Source organism: Aspergillus terreus, genomic scaffold (assembly GCF_000149615.1).
Source record: "Aspergillus terreus NIH2624 scaffold_12 genomic scaffold, whole genome shotgun sequence".
Taxonomy (NCBI): Eukaryota; Fungi; Ascomycota; class Eurotiomycetes; order Eurotiales; family Aspergillaceae; genus Aspergillus; species Aspergillus terreus.
Window position 1 is genome coordinate 653,151 of NT_165935.1, and position 19,249 is coordinate 672,399.

The 19,249-nt window shown below is 52.7% G+C and overlaps 7 protein-coding genes across 7 annotated transcripts; 4 read left to right on the plus strand and 3 right to left on the minus strand.

Moving 5' to 3' along the window:
* Window positions 1-385: 385 nt before the first annotated feature.
* Window positions 386-1,600, minus strand: ATEG_08213 (uncharacterized protein; the record flags this gene model as incomplete). The annotated part of the gene is made up of 1 exon (XM_001216834.1): window positions 386-1,600. The coding sequence occupies one exon, from the start codon at window positions 1,598-1,600 to the stop codon at window positions 386-388; it is 1,215 nt and encodes a 404-aa protein (XP_001216834.1).
* Window positions 1,601-2,927: 1,327 nt separating this feature from the next.
* ATEG_08214 (uncharacterized protein) lies at window positions 2,928-4,820 on the plus strand (the record flags this gene model as incomplete). Its single annotated transcript, XM_001216835.1, has 3 exons — window positions 2,928-3,189; window positions 3,252-3,781; window positions 3,840-4,820. 3 exons carry the CDS (start codon window positions 2,928-2,930, stop codon window positions 4,818-4,820), a joined length of 1,773 nt encoding a protein of 590 aa, XP_001216835.1.
* A 675-nt stretch (window positions 4,821-5,495) lies between these two features.
* ATEG_08215 (2OG-Fe(II) oxygenase) lies at window positions 5,496-8,047 on the minus strand (the record flags this gene model as incomplete). The annotated part of the gene is made up of 5 exons (XM_001216836.1): window positions 5,496-5,687; window positions 5,786-5,851; window positions 6,025-6,500; window positions 6,554-7,838; window positions 7,952-8,047. 5 exons carry the CDS (start codon window positions 8,045-8,047, stop codon window positions 5,496-5,498), a joined length of 2,115 nt encoding a protein of 704 aa, XP_001216836.1.
* A 565-nt stretch (window positions 8,048-8,612) lies between these two features.
* On the minus strand, window positions 8,613-9,094 carry ATEG_08216 (uncharacterized protein; the record flags this gene model as incomplete). Its single annotated transcript, XM_001216837.1, has 2 exons — window positions 8,613-8,683; window positions 8,734-9,094. 2 exons carry the CDS (start codon window positions 9,092-9,094, stop codon window positions 8,613-8,615), a joined length of 432 nt encoding a protein of 143 aa, XP_001216837.1.
* A 1,261-nt stretch (window positions 9,095-10,355) lies between these two features.
* On the plus strand, window positions 10,356-12,448 carry ATEG_08217 (FHA domain protein; the record flags this gene model as incomplete). The annotated part of the gene is made up of 4 exons (XM_001216838.1): window positions 10,356-10,371; window positions 10,437-10,642; window positions 10,703-10,835; window positions 10,896-12,448. The coding sequence occupies 4 exons, from the start codon at window positions 10,356-10,358 to the stop codon at window positions 12,446-12,448; spliced, it is 1,908 nt and encodes a 635-aa protein (XP_001216838.1).
* A 2,945-nt stretch (window positions 12,449-15,393) lies between these two features.
* ATEG_08218 (uncharacterized protein) lies at window positions 15,394-15,847 on the plus strand (the record flags this gene model as incomplete). The annotated part of the gene is made up of 2 exons (XM_001216839.1): window positions 15,394-15,500; window positions 15,556-15,847. 2 exons carry the CDS (start codon window positions 15,394-15,396, stop codon window positions 15,845-15,847), a joined length of 399 nt encoding a protein of 132 aa, XP_001216839.1.
* A 590-nt stretch (window positions 15,848-16,437) lies between these two features.
* On the plus strand, window positions 16,438-19,204 carry ATEG_08219 (uncharacterized protein; the record flags this gene model as incomplete). The annotated part of the gene is made up of 8 exons (XM_001216840.1): window positions 16,438-16,737; window positions 16,807-17,381; window positions 17,568-17,589; window positions 17,840-17,990; window positions 18,039-18,102; window positions 18,162-18,960; window positions 19,004-19,037; window positions 19,089-19,204. The coding sequence occupies 8 exons, from the start codon at window positions 16,438-16,440 to the stop codon at window positions 19,202-19,204; spliced, it is 2,061 nt and encodes a 686-aa protein (XP_001216840.1).
* Between the last annotated feature and the right edge of the window lie 45 nt (window positions 19,205-19,249).

The window sequence follows — 19,249 nt, forward strand, 5'->3', positions numbered from 1 at the left end:
GCCGGGATTTGATCCGCTTGTGTACTTATTATAGTGTGTTTTCGTTTCCCTTTTGATATACTCCCTATTTCTTGTCCTGCTGGAGCCTTGGCGATGCCGCCGAAAAGGTCACGACTCATGGTTGATCTACTATTTTTATTTATTACATTTCGCTTTCCTTTCAATGAGCGTGCGATTTTTCGTGGGATCGATGGACAACGAGAAGGGGGTGTTACGTGCCTGGAGGTTTTTGATGATTTCTGAATGTGGTAGAAGAGATGATCTTGTACTGTACCATAGCAATGTAAGAAATGGAAGAATTGCTCGGACGGGTATGCTGTCATTGGGTATCACTATCCACAGGAATCATCTTAACTGATTCATATATACTAGTAGTGCATATATACTAGTATGGGTATTCTTCAAATCTAAAATTCCATAACGTCTTTGCAGAATCGTCAAACCCGTATCCTTTGGAGCTTGTCGCGCCAATATGCTGCAGCAGTGGCGGGACGATCGCCCAGCGCGACCACTGCTCGCGGTCCGCGATCTTCTCAACCATCATGTCGACCAACCAATCGGTCGTCAGATCTGTCTGGTCGAGAAATCGCGGCACAGTGGCGCGTGGAAAGACGAGTCCTTGTGAGCAGCACCCATATTTATTCATCTCGTGGACACCCGGGGAGAGCGGCCACATCGTCTGTCGGCCGGCCAGGAAGTGGAGCGCGACACCGGCTGGGACGAACACGCCCGATACGATCCATACAGCGCTGACGGGGAGTGATCTGACAGATTTAAGGTTCCTTCTCGCGACGAGCATCGTCCCCGTCAGACACGCCCATACGACAAACGACCAGACGAGGTATCTCGGCCACTCTTCAGCGTTCCAGCCGAGGAGGTTGTCCACGTAGAACAGCCGGAGGTACAGCCAGTCCTCCCCGGCGGTTTGCTGCTCGACGACACTGAGCGCCTGCAGTGCGGAGGGCAGCCAGCCCTTGACGGCGAGCGTGTCGTCTTCGATCATGGCGATGTATGCGGCGCCCGTGTCGTAGCAGTCCCGCATGAGATGCGTGTAGTCGTAGATCGTCTTGTTGCGGTACCACCCGCCCTCTTCCCATTTCTGGATCTGTTCAAAGTCCTGGTGGTCTGGGGGGTATTTCAGGAGACGGTCTGGGAGGGTGTGTGCCCATTTTTCGGAGTAGATGGGGTGCGCGGTAGGGTCGGTGTTGCCGATGAGCAGGTCGAGGAAGACGCTCTTTCGTTCGGACTCGGTGAGGCCTTCCAGGAGGGAAGCTACTGTCAGTCCGACGTATTGGTCGCCTCGTCGGCGGACTGTTACGATACCGAGACACATTGTCGGTGGCGTGTCCGGGGTTCCGGTGGGTGGATCGACATTGTCGGAGGCGCGAAGAAAAGCTTCGGCATCCGCGATTCGCTTCGACGAGTAGAGTCTTTCGTAGGCTCGGGTCGCATCGAAGAAGAAGGATGTGGGATCGCGATAGCTGGTGTTGTGGTAGTAGCGTAGGGAGAGGAGGTATAGTACCGAGAGGGCGAAAATTATAAAGCCGGTCGTGGAGATGGAGAATCTGCCGAAGCGAAAATGGCGTGAAAGATCAGCCATTCCGGCGTGTGTTTCGGAGTGCGGGGCGCGATGCACATCTGTGATCAATGCATTGTTTTGGATATGTACATGAGAAGGCGTGGCGACGTGGGATATTGGGGAGGGTTGGAGATCGGATGAAGTTAGCGGCGGAGAACAAAGAGTACAAAGGCATCACGATAGGGACCCGGCTAGTGTTCATTGTCTCTCCCAGCAGTTCGCGCCTAAGTCTTGGGCTGTTCGGCGCTGGACAAAGGAGTGATAATAGTATATCCCTGCTATAGTGTCAACCGACAGGGTATCTGACCCACTCTGGTCAGAAACACCCTGAAGGCCTTCGGTCTGCCACAATACCTAGGTACCTACCTAGGTGGTATCAGGTACATTCTCTTACTCCGTATATACCTTACTCTGAGCGGATCTCCTTTATGGCTCCGAGTAGCTCAAGCCATGTCAACTTCTCAACTTTCCACCGTGATATACTATGGGTTATTGACGTTGTTACCCAGCCAGGATGAGCCTGAGAAGGTGATTTTCACCGACACTGTGCTTGCAGCGCTTTTGTTGTGCAGTCCATAGTTATTGCCCCCGTCGCAGTGTCAATTACAGCATTCGGCATTCTGTCAACCACCGGTGGTGGCATCAAGCGTTCCATCACGTATCCTCACGTGGCCAGGATTCGCGCAAGAAAGACCAACGGATGTCCTGACCACCAGCATTTTGAGCTTCTGTTCGATGACAATCTTGATTTAAAGGGCGCAAAGTCCGCCTGTCGAGTCAAGTGTGAGCATACGCGAAAGCCAAGTGCGTCATCCTGCTACATAGCCGAACAATTCGATGAGCATTCGCCTCAATGCAGACGGATGTGCTTGAGCTTCGTCCACCTAAAGGTTGGGTGCCCAGAGCTGCTTGGGAGCTAGCAGGCGATGACATTAATCAGTGTCAATCGTTCTTACGGTTGTCGCGATGGTCCTATTGAATGGAGATATACAGCTGGGGATGGAGCACCTTTTGTCATCTGGATACAGAAGGCATTGATTCGACCATTGTCCCACAGTAGTGGCTCACTCTATTTAGGTGGGATCTATGCATTAACTAGATAAAAGAAGAGCAGTAACTAACCTCCTCACTGTGCGATAGTCCGGGAGAGGCAGTACAAGAGTTCCAGAGGAGGAAATCGAGATCAGAGGCATCGTATGCAAGGGATCATATGCAAGGGCATATGTATGGGATAGTATCTCCCACTCCCACTTCTTCAAGGTCAAAAAGATTTACACCCTCGGTCTCTACTTTCCTTCCGCAGTCAGTTGTGTAACCCATTCTTTGGACAAGCAGAGCTCACAGCACCATGAGGCTGCTGCGACTGTCACTCTTACTAATTGCTACTGATCAGGCCCTGGCGAGCACTACACGATCTTGTCGATGTCAACCTGATGAACCGTGCTGGCCATCCGAAGCCCAATGGGCTTCTCTCAACTCGTCTATCGATGGCAACCTGCGATCCGTGAAGCCTCTCGGCTACGCATGCCATGCACCCAACTATAATGCCACCGAATGTATGCTCATCAGGTCAAACATGCATAACTCGACATACCGATCATCCCAGCTAGGTGAGCTTTCCTAAGCCAGTTCCCAAATTCCGCCACGTTTACATCTGAATTTACGTGTCCAGGTGCTGTACAACACGAGAACTGGGGCGCATGGCCTTCCAAAGGGGAGCAATGTTATATCGAAACGCCTACATCTGAACCATGCGCACAAGGCCGAATCTCGCTATATTCCGCCATTGTCGAGACAGCCTCGCACATCCGGACTGTTGTCCGGTTCGCGGCGAAGTTCAACATCAAGCTCGTGATCAAAAACACAGGACATGATTTCCTCGGTCGTTCAAGTGCCCCGAACTCGCTCCAGCTGTTCACCCATAACATGAAAAACATCACAGTGGCTCCTAACTTCACGCCAACCGTACCGGACGGAGTGACGTCGCCACGGGGCGTCAAGGCTGTTACTATTGCGCCCGGTGTGCAATTGCACGAGATGTACAAGTACCTGGGCGCCCGCAACCTTATGATTGTCGCAGGGTCTGCGAATACAGTTGGGTTCGCCGGGGGCTATGTCCAGGGCGGAGGCCACTCTCTTCTCGGATGGTTGCATGGCATGGCGAGTGACAATGTTCTCGAGTTCCAGGTTGTTCTGGCGGACGTAGGTTTCCCACTGACTTCGAGCTGAGCTCTGATATGCATTGCTAACGAGTTGAAAGGGGAGTCTGGTCTATGCGAATGCGTATCAAAACACAGATCTTTTCTTCGCGCTGCGCGGGGGCGGTGGCGGGACGTTTGGCGTCGTGGTTAGTGTTACAACCAGAGCGCATCCTGATTATCCGGTAACAATGGCACGTCTCAATTATACTCGGCCGGTAGGGGACGGCCGATTTTGGGACGGAGTGGAAGCCATGCACCGCCATGTGTTGGGGCTCAATGACGTCGGGGGCACCGGCTTCTACTACGTTACACCGCGGAGTGAAATGTCGACAGGCCAATATGAGTCGGTATGCAAGCTTGATATGATGTTTGTCAATCAGACGGATATAGCCGCGACCAAGCGGTTATTTTCGCACATCCTGGCCGACATACAGACGGCGACTGGCACCGTTCCGTCTTTCGAAGTGTCCGCGTTTTCATCTTTGTCGAGCTGGCAGTCAGCTTACTTCACAGGAAATGACACAACCGGTAAGCTTGTTCAGCTTGGATCGCGCCTCGTATCTCGAGATTTCTTCCTGGAGGAGGACGGTCCTGCCAAAGTCACGAAAGCAATATCCAAGCTCCGGTCCCATCCGGGTGACTATACCCAAGGTATTATCATGGCGGGTGGGCAGGTTGCGAGAAACAAGCACATTGTGAGTGGGTTGAACCCAGGATGGAGAGATGCGCTAGTCCATCTGCTTTTTGTCCGCCGCTGGAACACATCTACCACTGCCAAAGAGCAAGCGGAACTATCTATGTCTATCACTAATCACGAGTTACCGATCCTCAACGACCTCGAGCAAGGCAGAATGGGCGCATATATGAACGAGGCGGACGCAAACGAACCGAACTTCCAGAAATCCTTCTGGGGCCACAACTATGAAAGACTCTATGCAGTCAAACAGCACAGCGACCCTGATGGTCTTTTCATCGTGCGAAAAGGTGTGGGGAGCGAGGATTGGGACGATGATGGGATCTGTCGCATATGGCCTGCCTAGTAGAGGGAATGTTGGAGCCCCAGGCTCAGCCCCAGGCTCCTGAGTTGCCTCTTCAGGCCTGGCGCTTGCCTGTCTGCATTGATATGTAGAGAGACCTACAGAACCTCGCTCACAATCAACCCAACAGTCGTCCTGGATCACTCCTCTTGACAGGAAATGTCGCGGAGCCTCTTGTTTGTACATTGTAGTTCGTGACGCTTTCGTGCACTGTCATAGATTGTGCTATGATGTACAATAGGCGAATATATAGGTCCATAGTTTGAGAGATTATTGAAAGTCAATTGCATCTTGCAACCTTAATCTTAGAGATATCTCTATGGTTATGATCTCGATAATGAAATCGCATACTGGCCACTCATAACTTATCTCATAAAGAACACAGGAAACAATAGAAACTCTCCATTAAACAAATTAAGCTGCAGACTGTATCATACTCCTTAGTCAATTTCCCACCGAAACCTCTGATAGAGGCAGTACTCAATCCACCACGATTCGCCAGGGCGTCTTGTGGTCAACTCTCCTACCAGGCATACAACAAAAGCCATACTCCCTACTCCCTTTCTCCACCAATTGGCGGGTGGACTCCTTGGGAGTCTGTCGACCCAAGAAAAGCCTTCATACTACACCGTGCGCACCGAGGTGTCTTTGCCCGGCCCCCTCTGATAACCAGGCACTCTATGAGTCCATGACCCGTTTCCGCTCATCGAACGGCGGAACAATAGCCAGAATAGCGGCGTATGAATACATGGTCCCAATAGAGGCCTCGTTTCCGTACGCGATATAGCTGAAGGCCATCTCCTTGTGTGCTGGTTCGTTGATCCAAGTAATACCTTGAATACTCACACTGGGCCATGTGGCATTGACTACCTGTAGGCAGTCTCTGGTCAGCAGCCGGGTTATGATCATCGAGGGTCTAGCCGGTTAAACAATGAAGTAGTCAGACTACTGCGGTCCCTTCTGCGTACAGGGCTCGACTTTATAGCCATAGACGGGTGTATGCACCATGAAGGGAAAGGTACGGGCAATTGTAGCTGACACCAAGCAAATCAAATCACCTCCCGGGCGCATAACCTGACGGACTACTAAAAAGACCAAGGTAGGTCATTTTTAGGGACGGTGGTCCGACAAACGTTAAGCCCATCAAAAACGTACAATAATGCAGGGACGATGATCAACAGGGGGATATTAGATGGGATCCGCTCACCTCGTCCATATCTTCTTCTTGACCTCTGTCCGTTGTTTTGTACTTGTGAAGTCTCGCACCGATTCTTTCACTTGCCATATCAGCACCTCCGGGAACTTCTAGACCGTTCTTCAGAGCATAGGCTCTTGTCTGAGCCAGGCCTCTGGGCCGACGAGATAAAAAAAGCGTTCTCCACCGGTCGTCAGCCTTTTTCAGGTCCTCATCCTTTTCATCCGCTGTTTCTTGAACTTCCTCATAATAGACCTCAAGATCGCCCCCCTTTTGAAGGTACTCCTTTTGGTCGTAGAATGCGTCATTTTCATCCCAGCTGTAGTGCTTATTTTTGAGAACTGGAAGTATGACACATTCGATTCCAAATGACTGAAAAATGGAATATATCATAAGGTCAGATCCCTTCAGAATACTGGGTAACAACTCCCGGGCGACGGGTGATGTATGGGGGTATGCGTGAGAACAATAGATTCCAAGGATGCCACCTAAATAGTAGTGAGTATCAGGGAGGCAGGTCACAGCCATTGCGAATAAGTACCTTGCGTCATGTAATCGGGCTGTCTGAGACCTCCTTCTAGGAAGGTATAAAGCGAAAACTTTTGGGGATCGAGAACGTTGCTAGGAGGAATCGATGCCCCTCCATTCTCGATCACGTAGAGATTATATGTCAATGTAATTCGCTCGCCTTCTGTGACCGTTTTGATCTCATGTTCGCAATCGCTGTAGAACGCCGCCCATTGGATGGCAGAAGCACTCCTGTCGCTCCATTCGAAGTTGACCTGCTTTCCACCATGCCGGACCATCAGATCACCCCCTTGAAAGGCTGACGGCAAGCAGACTACCAGGGAGCCAATCTGATCGCGAGCCCGGGGAGTGTCGACGTGTCTCCGAAAGAGGCCCGAGGGCCCTGAGTATATGTTCAGCTTATACAGCTCGGCTCTGATTTCGCGAAACTCCACACTGTTCTTCTTCTTTTTGTGTGACTTGATGCTGGGAAGGAGGATTCGCTCAACATGTCTGATAATTTTGTAGTCGGCGGGGTGGAAACTGGTATCAAACTGGGAGGGGTCCAGCTTCCCTGCTTTCCGGTATTCAGGGTCGACAACGTCTTCTTGTCCTCTTCCAAACGAGGCAGGGGTACAGTCTTTTACTAGTTGATCAAGGGCATCCCTGTTGGAATCGACTGTGTTCTTGTTGAGAGGTAAGACCAACTTCCGGTCTGTGGAGTCATAAGAAGTTGACCACCGAATGCGCACACTTGATAGAGGGATTTTCTCAATTGGTATACTGCCGCCGCAGACGAAGGAAGAGGACGATTCTTGGTCCTTAATCGCCTCCTCGAACTGACGGTAAAATTCTTTGCGGGCGGTATCTCTCAAAGACGGCATTGGATCCTTTGGCGCGGCTTCAATAGGCTCCGCAAGTAGGAAGGACCGCAGTTTGATAGACATCTGCTTCATGCGTCGCACAAATCCATCCTCAGATTTATTATGCGTCTTCGCCTGCTCGCTATCAGTTTGGTCAAAGCTATGGCTCTGGTCAAAGCTGCGACCTTGGCGATAGATTGCCCTCCTGTACATTGTACCCCATCTATTCTTTAGGGCCTCCATCAGCCCCTTGTTCATAAGGAGGTCAGTGTCAGCATCAAGATAGCCGGGAAGTAGCCGGTTGATGTTCTCTTCTAATTCGCTTATGAGATCTTGCTTTCTTGCGTCACTCTCGACAGGGACTGAGGCGAGGTCGGGGAATAACCTGCTCGGGTTCTCGAAGAGTTTATAGAAGTCCACCAGGAACGCATCCAAACATGCATCGAGCTTGCATTGCTGTAATGATGTCAGTGAGACTCCAGTGAGGGGGCGTTTTGCGGGACGGGGATTGTGTCAATCAGAGATATCGACGTGCCTTGACAGACTGGCATGGGGATGTCAGCACTCACCTCGATCATCTTCCTCCTCACTTCACCTTCAAGTTCGTTCCAGGTTTTCTGGAAGCGCGGGACTTCTTTTTGCCTCTTGGGCGATCGGTCAGGCATGATGGAAAGTTGAACCAAAGAGACCAGTACAGCACCAAAAAGTGACAAGGCTCTTACTGGTGGGTACTAGGTAGGCAGTAGGTAGTGTGGTTTTTCGACTGGGTGGGTGGTTCTCTGGCGGAGGCAAGTAGGGCTATTTATGCAGCAGCCACCCATGATTGCCTACGTAGGTAGGGGTAGGTGCATAGGTCCCCTTAGGCTCTACCTTATGTCGGAATTATCACCCCATTACCAGCACAGACCTTAACGTTCGGGAAATCCTCCCGCATTGAGTAAAAAAAAAGTGCTTATTCTCGCTTTCTCTTGCCACTTGACTTTCTACGACCTCGGGTTACGCGGCGCGGAACTGTTCGCGCCCAGCGGTAAGAACAGACACCTATGCATATGGGCCACCATATTCCCGCAGCGTGTCTAGACTTACCTCAGTCATACTGGGTTTCTTTCCACCATACCCGTGGGCGCTCGCATAATACAACCAGAAAAAGCTGGAAAGTCCAAGTCAACAAGGCACGATGCAGGTGTCAATATATATACAGTATATAACATCAGTGTATCCGGATACACCTCATACAGACGGATAGAACGTATATCTCACGCACCCAGCGTCGATCCATCCCCCAGCACCGTTATTATTGCCTGTGCCGATCGTCAGTATCCCGACACTAAGATCATCACACTCGACTTACAATTCTTCCAGTTTCCAATGAGGAGGTCTTCGCAGGTGGCTCCATCAACGGGCGTGCTGGAGTTTTGAGGCTCTCCCTCGCAGCCATCGATCCAGGAGATTCCGTAGTTGTATCCGGGCTTGTCGTTGGCACCGGTCACGTACCAAGAGATGGGTGAGTCTCCCGAGGAGATGATGCCACCCTTCTTATAGCACGCCATGGACGCGCCAAACTGCTGCACTCTGGCCTTGACGTCCTTGTATTTTCCGTACTGGTCGGCGGAATGGCAGTGTTGCGTGCCGAGGGTTGACGTAGTGGATGCGGCCAGGGCGCCCTGGGCGGCCAGCGCGGTGGTAAGGAGGGACGCAATGGCGAAGAGCATGATTCTGGTGCTTAGAATGAAGCCGGGTGGTATTGAGAGGAAGAATGCCCGGATATATGAGATCTTGAAAGAAAGGGGTTGTCGTCTGGACAAAGTCCGTTAGCTAGTCTGGGCCCGTCAAATGCCGACCCACATGCTAATTTCCGGCTATGATCGTCTCCTCTACCGAGTACGGAGTAGTTACGGAGTATAGTGTTCTTCAGGAAACCCAACAGAAATCCACGGAGGGTGTTAGTTATCTCTCGGATGAATCCAGGGTGGAAGTGCGAGGAGTATATGATGCCTGGGATGATTACCTTGGTAGGTACTATAGCCCAGTGTTATGGGGGTAACCTTATCGATCCAATTATCTATGTATCGATTATTTCTGCATCTATGCTGCCTTCCTCCGCGAGTCATGACATTGGACTTATTACTAGGGACTTATGAGCCTTATAAAGCCGTCTTATAGTTCGTGTGTTGGTACTGGGGGGTGAGTCAGCATGACCACCTGATGTGGTGGGAGAGTTCCGCCTATCAGCCCGATCGGCGTCATCATCACCACCTCCTCCATCATCTCTCTCTGTCTTTTCCTCTCTCGTCGCCTTCTTTGCCCTACCCATCTCGTGCTTTCACTTTTCCTCTTCTCAACTATCGCCAGCTACGGTCACTTCAAGAAGACGTCTCTCTCCTAGACCTACCGGAGAGCTATCGTCATCACCTCCCCCGCTGGCCTTATCGTGGACTACCCCACTTGGTCTGCTATCAGTACTCCTCTCCAGGAACCGCATCATCTCCTTCAACTACTGTCTCCCCTCTCGCATCTCTCCTTCCTCAAGTCGATGCTGTTAGCCTAGACATCGGTGTTTGGATCCTACTGTGACAGGTAGTCTCGTTAGTTCCACAATACCCACCGCCTGGGCGCCTCAGGCCACCGTAAGGTATATATCTCTCTACCCGGTCCGTGCCTGGATCTGACGCTTCCCCTCCTCCTGCCTACGACCTTCCTCTCCCACTTGCCTTGACATCACTTCCTTCCCCCTCCCTTTTCCGCAACAAACACACCAGCGTTTCACTCATTAACCCTCGGAGACTCCTTTCCGTCAGTCAGTCTCCCTGAGGCTCGCTGGCGGTGAGTTTTAGTCTCTACCTTCTCTACCTAGCTCCCATTCCGTTGTCATCTTTCCTCCTCATATGGATCATCAAATCATACATTTTACTGACTTCAGCAGCTCTTCTCCATATTGAATCTGGCCCCGCATCTTCTAGTGAAACTGTCAAGATGCCTGGGAAGAAAGGTCCGTCGTTACCATGCAACCGCCATCCGTACAATGATAAGATCACTAACTCCCTGCCAATACAGCCGTCGTCACCCTGTGCCCCGTGGGCCCAGCCAACCCTACCACACCTCGCACCCTGACTTTCCGCTCGGATGCCGACTATGTCGAAATCGGCCGTGCCTCCAAGCGCGAATCCAAGAACCTGCTCCCTCAACCCAACAATGCTCTCTTTGATTCCCGGGTTATGTCACGTAACCATGCAAAGATGTGGGCTGCCATGGACCGTAAAGTATGAAAGTGATCCCCTTACCATAACTGGCAAATCAAACTGACGCTTGTTGCCATCCAGCTGATCTATATTCGTGATAACGACTCCATGCACGGCACCTGGATGGACGGATCTAAACTGCCCGTCGATGAGAAGGTCATCATCCCAAACGGCGCCATCATCGCCTTTGGAGTTGAGGTTGTTCGCGGGCGGGGTACGTCACCCCGGCTTCGCACAAAGGTATATACATTCACTGACCAGAATTACCAAATAGATACATTCCCTCCTCTGGAGGTTAGGTGCGAGTATGACTGGATAGAATCCAGGTTTGGCATATCACCATCAGCTGGAGCCGGGCGTACACTCTCTAACATGCAATCTAGCGATAAATCGTTCCAAAGAACCGATATCGAACCACTACAGCCTACCAATACCTTCTGTGTTCCCGACGCCGAGGACGACGAAGAAGTCCAAATCCTAAACGGTCCCACTTTTGAGGACAACTCCTATTCGGATCACTCGAATTCAGGCTCCGACTCCGACTCAGAGGACATGTCAGTTGTGGAAATCCCATCTCCTTTCACCTCCCCACCGAAGTGTGACCAACATGAGCTCACTGGGACCCAACAAAGCCCGATTGAGGTTGATAGTGAACACGAAGAAGAGGAACAAGAGCGCCAGCCGCTAGCCACCCCAAGAATGACCCCTACGCCTACTTCCTGCGTTGCATCCCACGACGAGACAGAAGTGGTCGACAATACAACCCACGAGACCGATGCGCCTGCGGCCCCTCAACCCCCAAGCGAAGAGCGGTCTTCCAAGGACCCGAACGACTGGGAAGCTGATCACGATGAGGAATCCGACGATGTCTCAGATGACCAATCTGTATGCTATTCTGAGGAATCGAGCTCCGTGAGTTCCGGTCCTGAACCCGACCCTCAATACATTGAGAGTGCACACATAGAGACTTCTCGTCCTTCATTTGAATTCCCTGGTTCAGTTCTTCCCACGACCACAACAACTATGCACACTGCTTCCGGACCTCTGCCCTCGCCCTCGGACTTACTTAAACTCTCCTATGATACGTTCCCTCACGGTCCCTTCACGCCCGGGCTAAATGGATGGTCTTCTCCATCTACTCTAAATGATCGACACGCCCCGTTGGCACCTCTGGTGTCTAAATGTGGCGGCGCACGTCCTCCTTACACTGATGGCCCATTTTGTGCTATGCAGGTACCTAGATTTGTACCCCCGAATGCCCTCACGTGCAGCAATGAGAAACCTTCCGGAGACGGACCTGCTGAGGCTGACAAGCTGACTCTCCAGGCCGAGCAAGTTCAGTGGCCTCCGCGTTCCAATAATCAATTCAGAGCATCGGCAAATATTCTTGGCCAGCACGATTCCATCCAGAAGGTCTCATTGAAGAGGAAGGTCGAGGACATAGAGGATTCTAGGCGTACGCTTCCACTCATGGATGGCTTCTCTCACCCTTCAAACGGAATGCTCTCTGGCGAGTCTCTCGCTATGCAGAGCCAAGCAGCAGGCGACGACCACGAAGAGACATGTCTCCCCGATGCGCAACCACAGCCCACGGTGGAAAGCCTAATCAGATCTGGCTCACCATTCGGTGATCTGTCTCCAGTCTCTCAGGCCAAGGAGAATGAGCAGCCTGCGGAGGAGATGAATGAGCGGCCCGCGAAGCGACTCAAGACATCGGGGCCATCCACTCTGAGGGCTCATGCTACCGGTGCAGTTGTGGGTGCCGTAGTCGGGGCAATGGGTACTATTGCTTTATTGGCTTCGCTCCCCCCAGACTATTTCCTGTGATGGAAGACTACAGTGTGACTTTGCGATCATCTGGACCCATGTTCATGCCTTGCTTGGTTCTGTTTCTTTCTGTTTTCTGCTGGTCAACATACCCATAAGTTCTTATGATATTGGTGACGTCTCCGATCCTTTCCTCCCAGAAAGGCCGTCCAGTCTCCCCTCTCTTTACCCTATCTTTAGGCCCTGTTGTTTTCGGAATCGCTTAATGGTTGGAGATATGAAGTGTATCCCCATCTTGCTCGGCAAGGCAAGGGTTTCATGATGTATTTGGATTTTAGGCAGGGAATACACGATTTCTTACTTTGGTTGCTCAACCCTCTGGGGATTCACCGCTTCCCTCGATGCGGCCTTCGGGCATAACACCGCCCGAGGGATTAGACTGGTACCTGATTCGGCTGTTGTTCCTGGGATGCGTCAGATCTCATCCGGGTGCTTCGGTCACGGGGCACGGACAAAGTCAGCTGATCGGCTGATTCCTTGCCAGGGCAGTGCCGTACGTCGTTTCTTTGTGCAACGCTTTGCTCCAGGATCCTGACCGACGCTGGACGGCTTTTCCTCTTGCTATTGCGCCCCTGTCAGACCATTGCGGTCATTTCCTGGTCATCCTTGCCTAGACGGCTAGCTCTCCCGCCAGTTGTCCGTCGTTCACGAGGGGTTCAGCCTCAGTCTCACGACCGTTATGGCTTGATCCCGGCAGACTCGATTAGCCCTACCTGACCACAATGACGCCGATGGCTCATGCTAGTCAAGATCCCAACTTGCCCTAGCGCGTGATGTCAGACGGCTACCTGCAGGTTGCGTACTCGATTGGTGGCTAGTCAGTACGCCACAGCTCCGGTCGTTTCATACCTTGCTATGAGACTCCTGGTCCTTAAGTCGGCTACGCTACCGGCTCGAACCTCCCAGGGCGTCGCTAACGCTTCATCAAACTCAATTCGCCCTATATGAGAGGTCTAATAAAATAGCTCAACGCGTCAGCATGAGACGCCAAGCCCCTGCGATATCTGTCTGCCCAACGCCCGGTCACTCAAAACGCATCACACAGTCAAATTAAGAACAAACAACGTCCTTGATGGTTCTGTTTCAGATGGATTAGGAGGCATTCGAGAACATGTGACCAGTTCGCTAATTTCTCCAATCCGTATCGCATTTCGATCGAAGCGTTGTTGGCCCCGGCAAAGCGAGTTCGCCATTTACAGATCGGCATCGCTGATATGAGATCCTTGGCCTAGCGTGGATCAATCAGTGCACGTCGGTCCATCGGTGGCGTCTTAATGAACGGGTACGTGCATCATGGAACATGAGCTCTCAGATTTGGTAACATCGCCGTGACATTGTCGGGAGCCACCACGAGACCTTCAGCCGTCAAGTCACCACATGCCGCTCTATGGATTATTCGCGACCCTAGTCCATGTTCCCGGCGGGCGGACCAGTCGACGAGCGGCAAGGAGTCGCCTAGAATAGTATGTGGGCGAAAACGAGTATGCGACCTATATCCTTCCTGTTTCAGTCTAGGCCCAGGCGCTACCGCAACAACTGCAGTAGCGTCATCCTTCCGCTACCACATGCTGGCAAGACTCTTGCGGCGTCACCGATTCTATCTTGGGCTTCTCGGTGGGTTGATGAGAGAGGGATTGGGAGCTCGCCATTCGTTAATCGGCCGGCACGCATTGATTTCAATAGCTTAAAATTCATTGCATGCGCAGTTGACGACTCCCCATCTCGTGCATGATAAAATCCTCAATGCCATTCAAGTTCATGCCGATGTCGCTTAGCTCGCCTTTGGTAACATGGTTCCTGGCAAGTCCGATCTCGGGCCATGCACGTCCACCTCGCTTTGCGTGTGAGAGATAATATGCAACCCGAGAATGAGATCATGCTCACACGTTGCCCTGCACCTACCCGTGATTAGGTGCAGTTGAAGACCTCCCATCGTTGGGTTCTTTCGGCGGTCAGAAATCGAGTAGACGCGCTGATCCTACCCATAGTTTGTGAATCAAGTAGCACGACCCTGGAGTGGCTGCCATGCTTACTATTTAATTTTCCGTCCTATAGATGATCTCACCTGCGGTGCCGTCCCTGTCACGGCCGATCCTACCTTGGTCGTTGCAATAGCTTGCTTTTTCTAACTTGGGAAATCCGGCCATGCGATTAACAGATCCCATTATTATCTCTCCCCAGTGCCGACATGCTTTCTGTTGTGTTATGGGTGAAGCTACTATCTAGTCTAGGCACCTGGTCCGGTTTACAATATCCGAAATAGCCACCACGACGTCGACCCAGCTCAATGGATCAAAGAGGCGCCAAGGTTCCTGGCAGTCCGGCACGACTAGCGAGCAGATGGACCAACTCATCGAATACTGCATGCGGGAGCTGGGAATGCAGTCGGCTGTCTATTATTACCGGCCGGAAGATGCGCATTGCGATTTGATTGGAGTGGCTGCTCAGGATCGAGTATCCAATATCACTGTCCGTGAATATTCCCCAATCACCACTAGCACCGCGCTGTCCTGCTGATCGTCTGCCCTATACTGTCCAGAATGGGCCTTCAATCATGGTCCGGCATGCGCATCATGCGTTCGGACCGACGTCCTTCGCCTGGGGCGTGGTCGCACAATCGCTGCCATCCAAGTCTTACTGTTCTATCGATGGCGAAAGTGCTCATTTCAGCGTTGCAGGGGCCGGCCCGGTTTAGCTGCAGATGGATTAAACTTTTGCTTTTTCTCCCATCGTATTTCCCCCGTTACTCTCTCGTTTGGGATATTCGTACCGAGCCGAAGGTTGTTAAGCATGGATGCGTTCAGCCACGCAGTGATCCCGGAGTGGACTCTATTTAAGGCTGATACATCCTCTAGTTTGGTCTATCAATCACACCTGGACACTGGCAAATCCTCAAACTATCCAGCCTACTCATCTCTCGAGATACTCCGTACTCATCGTGAACTATGGCCCATCACGCTGTACCTTCGATCGATCTTGACCCGTCGCATACCTCGTGCATCGGTGGTCGAACCGTCTTGACATGCCGGAGCTGTGCCGGCAACGCCCCAAGGTATTCGTGCACTGCGAGTCCCCTTACTCCCGAGTGCATTGACTGACGACTGCAGAGGTGCCATTTGTCCCAGCTGCAGCGGCCGAGGCTTCAACATCTTCACCTGTGCCCACTGCAATCCAGCGGCCGCGGCAACTGCTGCCAGGAGTGCTGTTGCCTTCCAGTCTTCCACCCCTGACTCGTCGGCCCCCGCCTCGCCGGCATCCCTAAGCAGAAGCTCATCCACCTCAGTGTCTTCTCGAAATGACCCGAGGCAGACTCCCCTCTCGCCGCCGTGGAAGCGGTTCGGGAACAGTGACGGCTCAAGCGGTGGGAGGATTGGCACGAATACACCGCGTGGGCTGTGAGCCGTGTGGGTGAAGCTGTTTTGGGTCCTCGGTGTATGGGCGTGTGTTCTGCTATTATCTGGCTCTGGCAGCGGGATAGGTGTCTACATTGTGCTTCTTGGTGAAGACGGCAGAGACGTATATATTGGGCATGTTTCTCTCGTTCTTTCTACTTCCTTTACATTCTTGTTTGGCTCATTGTGGTCCGCTGTCCTGTTGGTTCTTCCTGAGATTTCACAGCATGTCTATGTGCGGGATGCTCCTGTCAGGTACCAATATATATATCTGTGACAAGACGGGAAATTTTCATCAACCGAGAGACTACATCATTTAGTCCAAGTGACGCAGAGCTCCAGATGGCACGACTACCAAGTGCTTAGTAGTAATAGGAATGGGGTGTAATATGCGTCCATGACGGCCAGGTCGGATATCCCGATGATGGCAATTCCGGGATCGGGAGATCTCCCCACTTGGAGTACCGACTTACGACAACTGCAGCGGATCTACACATTGCATGCTATATAAAGCTGTCGTCTGTCGCATGTCGGCGCCGATCTGTACATTCACTCTGAGCACTTTACTGCAATCTTGCTTCCCCTCACACCACCGCAATGGCCTTGTGGAACAAACAGCCCCCTCCATCGAGGGTCCCATATGCAATCCCGCAGCTAGAAGGCGAGCGCCTCACGATCCCAGGGAGCAAGGGCGTGTTTCGCATTCTGGCATCCTCAAAACAGACGAATGGCCTGATGGCCGTCTTCCAGAGCGGCGCAACGCTATCTGACGCGCCCGGATTCCACTACCACAACCAGGCGCATGATGTCTTCCTCGTAACAAAGGGCTATCTAAAGCTCTGGAACGGGGACAAATGTCGCATCATGGGACCGGGTGATTTTGCCTACATTCCTCCGGTACACTTCTCTTCCTTATAAACCACTTACCTATGGCACCCACAGCCGACACTGACGTATGGGCTGTAGAAAGTCATCCACAACCCCGAAATGCTAGGCCCCCACACGGAGACCTACGGCGTGGTCACCCCCGGCGACTGGATCGATTTCTTCCGCTACGTCGCCGAGCCCTACGAGGGCCTCATCGTCCCGGAGGACGACAACCGCGACCTGAAGGCGCTGCTGATTCCGAAGGTCATGGCCGCCAAGGGCCAGTTCGACGTCGTCTTCCAGCCGGACTACCAGCCCCCGGAGGTGGGCGAGTGGACCGCCGACGATGAGACGCTCCCGGAGTCGTCGCAGCCGTTCTTTCTGAGGGCGAATACCGGCCCGCGTTGGATGCTGGGCGGCGTCATGTCGCGCCCGTTCGTTACCACCACGCAGAGCGCGGGCGTGTGCGCCATCTCCAGCATTGAGTCCTCAAATGAGTATGGTGCGTCGTTGTTGTCGAAGTATATGACGTTCCAGAGTGTGGATCATTGTCTGTGCGTGCTGGAGGGGACGTTGGTTGTAAGGTTGAAGGGGCAGTCGGAGAGCGTCTTCCGCGAGGGCGAGACGGTGGTCATTCCGGCGGGACAGGCGTTTGCGCTTGACTTTGGCAGTAAGTATGTGCGGGTCTGGTCGTTTACAGATGGCGATGGCATCGAGACGCTGGTGCATCGGCTTGGCACGCCGTTTGAGGGCGTGGTGTTGCCGGACAAGGAACTGGAGTGGGATTCTACAAGAGTTGGGGTGGTGGCGGCGGAGCTGGACGTCACGATTGAACAGTGATGGTTTGAGTATGTACATAGACGAATGCTGTATGTGAGTAAGGTATGTACATACGTAATGCCATGTCCCGGACGCATGCCGAAACCCACACTTAATCTAAACAAAGGCAAATAAATAAAATCCCCACGGGGTGAGCCGGCGCCACGCGGGGTCGGTCATGTGACCAGCAATTGCTCGGAATTCCCGACTTGGGTACTTGGGTACTTGATGCATTGTCTTCTATCAATTACATTGATGTTAACCACCATCCACCCCATGTCTTGCGATTGACGTATATAAAAGAATGATGCAGCGTCGGACGCATCCACCCGCATCTGCACGTCCCGCAGCGGATGACGCGACTCCACCGCGCGCGAAACGACCGCGGGCAGCGCGCGCCTGTGACCGCTGTAGACGGAAGAAGTACAAGTGCGACGAGTCATATCCATGTGCGCATTGCAAGAGTGAGTTGCTGGAGGTGTATTGCATGTTACGGAAGCTTACGTGCGCAGAAAGTGGAATCGACTGCGTCTATCAAGGGAACTATCGCGCGCAGGAGAGTAACCGATCCGCGAGGTATGCGCACCCATGATCTTGACCGCGTGCGATTCAATGTTCCACTTACAATCGCACAGCTACATCCTCGACCTGGAGAAAAAGGTCAACGACCTCACGACTAAACTGCGGATTGCGGAGTCCGAGATCGCAGCCAGACAGTCTCCCAGCGCGCAGGCCGCAGCTTCTCAGCCCGAGGGGCCTGTCGCACGGCCCGGCATCGATGCGACACCGTTATCCATGCCACAGGATAGCTCAACACCCCGCGACGAGATCTCACTGCCGTACGACGCCCCCGACGACGCGGGCGAGATCGTTCAGGAGGAAATCAGCGAGCTGAACCAGCATACTAACGGCATCGAGTTCCACGGGAGCACGTCATCTGCAGCGCTGCTCGGCCATCTCCAGAAGGCGCGCGAGCAGCGCAAACCTGAGGATTGGCTCTCCCATCCCAACGAGCCGCGGTACTCGTTGATCTCGACGCTGCATAACTCGAGCTTTTCGCCGTCGTGCACGACGGCGCCCGTGCGGCCGGTGCCGCTGCAGGAAAACAACTACTACTTTGAACAGGCGCACACGTTCATGAATGGATATTTCGAGAATATCCACTTCGTTCACCCGTTAATCGATAAAGAGGACTTTTATCTGCGCGCGCATGAGCTGTGGTTCGCGCGGGACTGTCAACCGGACCCGAGCTTTGTTGCACTGTATCTCAGCGTGCTCTCGTTTGGCGCGCTGGTTCGCGTGTGGGACGAGGCGACTATTGGGGGCCTCGGGAGGTTCGAGTGGAGTCGGAAGCTGTTTTCCGAGGCGCAGTTGTATCTGAACTACCTGCAGTTCTCGAATAACCTGGACACGGTCCAGTGCTTGTATCTAATGGTGAGTGTGGCGGTCCCGCTGAGGGGTTTGCTGACTGGTTTAGGCCAAAATATGCCAGAACGAGCTCAATCCGAACTGTAAGTGGCCCTAACTTGTTACTGGATCTAGGCTGACTATTTACTCCGCAGTGGCGTATATGTACCTTGGTCTCGCGGTGCGCACTTGTCTCGCGGCGGGCTTCAACCGGGATGTCCGCAACTGTACCGATAGTCGGTCGGGATGGATTTCAAAGACATGGTGGTGAGTCGACGGCCTCACTTCCCTTTGGGCCCAATGGACTGACTGCGTA